Source organism: Echinococcus granulosus, assembly GCF_000524195.1.
Source record: "Echinococcus granulosus chromosome Unknown EG_S00288, whole genome shotgun sequence".
NCBI classification, from domain to species: domain Eukaryota; kingdom Metazoa; phylum Platyhelminthes; class Cestoda; order Cyclophyllidea; family Taeniidae; genus Echinococcus; species Echinococcus granulosus.
This window is the reverse complement of record NW_020170668.1, coordinates 23,374-25,616: the sequence shown is the minus strand read 5'-3', so window position 1 is coordinate 25,616 and position 2,243 is coordinate 23,374. Positions and strand designations below refer to the sequence as shown.

At 42.4% G+C, this 2,243-nt stretch overlaps 1 protein-coding gene across 1 annotated transcript in view; it reads right to left on the bottom strand. All coding sequences in view use genetic code 11, as the record gives it.

Moving 5' to 3' along the window:
* EGR_10867 (hypothetical protein) overlaps positions 1 to 2,243 on the bottom strand; it is a gene marked incomplete at both ends in the record, with an annotated part of 6,895 nt that overhangs the window by 3,363 nt on the left and 1,289 nt on the right. The window contains 2 exons of the mRNA XM_024500116.1: positions 196 to 327; positions 935 to 1,085. Coding sequence (XP_024345471.1) covers positions 196 to 327; positions 935 to 1,085 — 283 coding nt within the window. The remainder of the gene's footprint in view (positions 1 to 195; positions 328 to 934; positions 1,086 to 2,243) is intronic.

Genomic DNA, 2,243 nt, shown 5'->3' with positions numbered 1-2,243 from the left:
TTGCATTCCACAATTTCTGGCGATACACCTAAAGCAATGCAAGAGGTTCATTTACTTCGAATGAACTGTATGTTGCTTAGGTCCGGTGCATAAGTGGCTTCCTCGGGACTACCTCACTGTGAAGTGTTATTAGCCAAGATGCTTTATTGCAGGGAAAGATGGTGGTCCCGCGAATCAGTAGGAATTTTCACTCACCAACTTGCGTCCAGTCAATATTAACTGTCATTCTTCTAGTCGAGGTATACCACCCAATAGAAGTGATGTTATTTTGAGTAATGTTCAGGACAAATGCTCTTAGATTGGATTTCTCATCTTTCCACGTATTACCTTGAATGAGTGGAAGAGAGTGGAAATGGCACATCAGTTGCATTAATAAGCACAGCGAATGGCTTGATTGAAAGTGCAACAAACCCACGGCAGACAGAAGATTTAGACAGAACAAGTGTTGTCCCCCTCCAACCGCACACAAATTGGCCGTTCTGCTGAAGGGATGACTATATTGCAATGAGCAAGAATGGAGGTAATCGTGAGCACAAAATCATGAGCAATTGATGAGCGTGTTAACGTGACCATTGTAAGAAATTGAAGGCACTATGTTGCCAGCAAGTCTGAAAGGGACCACGTACCAAGGCCCGGCTCTTTGCACCTCGAACAGCTAATGTGACTTCGACATTTGATTGCCCTTTCCCAAATCGAGAAAGCTGGAACGATGTCTTCCAGTCGAATTCATCTGCAAGCGAAGCACTTGGTGGTTACGCTTTCCACCTCTACTTTCTCTCAACTGTCGAGTAAATGAAGGGCTCAAGCAACACACAGACCACAATAACCACTAGAAATGCTGCCTGCTAAAGAATGCATTTACAATTGGCTTGTTTTAAACATGTAATTATCTTTCAAAAGTTCCTTACATACTTCTTCAGCTCAATCAACTTACCTTCCTTTGACGTCTGAATAGTACGATTCGGCACAAAGAATGCTGTAGAAATGGGTGAATTTCCAACCCAGACTTGTAATGCCTCCTGATGGGATACGTCTTTCAAAGTGATGTTGGAACTTTCAACAATTACATACACTGATCTCCCATACTAATCAAAGGACTGGGTTTCTTAGAACACGGATGTTGTGCACTGTCTATTGCTGCTATTACACAGAATCAAAGTGCAGTAGTTCAGTTTCTTCATGTGTCGAACAAAATTTTAATGCCCTTTAAATAGTCCCAAGCAAAGAGTATTATAATATGAAAAAAGAATGAATAAATGATGGGAGCCGAGTTATAACGTTTTGCTTACCTTCATACCTTTGGCAAGGGGAACCCCAGACTCCATCGCCAAGATAACACGTGCCATTTTCGATTTTGATTAGAGACAGCAAGCCATCAATCACCACAAATACCGACTGAAATAAGTTAAGACGCTCACTAAAGCCTTTTATGCATGAACAAGTTATCTAATCGACAGAGAGATAATGTATTTAATGCCTTGCATTAGCCTTGCCAATCCAAAAGAGCTGCCGTATATGATGTGAAATCTGGTGCTGATGCAGTACACACGAAAGTGTTTATCAATTTGTCGAAGAATATCTGTTCATACAGAAACGTCACGCATACAGCTTCTTTGGGATGACGGAAATGCATAGGTGGTGATGGTCCCGCTGGTGTTCCCCCAAATCCGCGAACCCCATAGCACTGGGTCAGCTCCTGTTCCGCAGATGTAAAGATGTATTAAATTTCTGTCTATTGTATTTATACAAATCCCTACGTAATTTGTGAGATCACAAGTGACAACTCTTTTGGTGTGATTAGTGATAAAAACTGCCTGTTTCTTCTTGCCAAACTTATCATCATTGCGTGCATTGTGTTATAGCGTACAGTGGCAAATTCAGTAAGAAAAGAAAACGAGATGAATGGATGAATACGCACCTGAGCAGTAGGCAACGATGACAAGGAAGAAGGTACTTCGCAGCATGGCACACGTTTATGACTAACAAACTACCTTGCGTGCCTCTATTTGTTCTCCAATTTCATCTCATCACTATGGTCGGCTAACAGGGTAAAACGGTAGTTATACCAGCGAGTAGAAGACGCTCAACACGGCGTTGACTTGCACAGTATCGTAACCAGAAATGCGTGGGTGTGGGTGTGATGCCTACAGCAAGTTCTCACAGGTTTAGCACGCACGTGCTTGAAGTGAGGCTAAGTGGAATAGTCTGGATATGCTTTCTCATTTGCAACCCGGCGCTGAAGG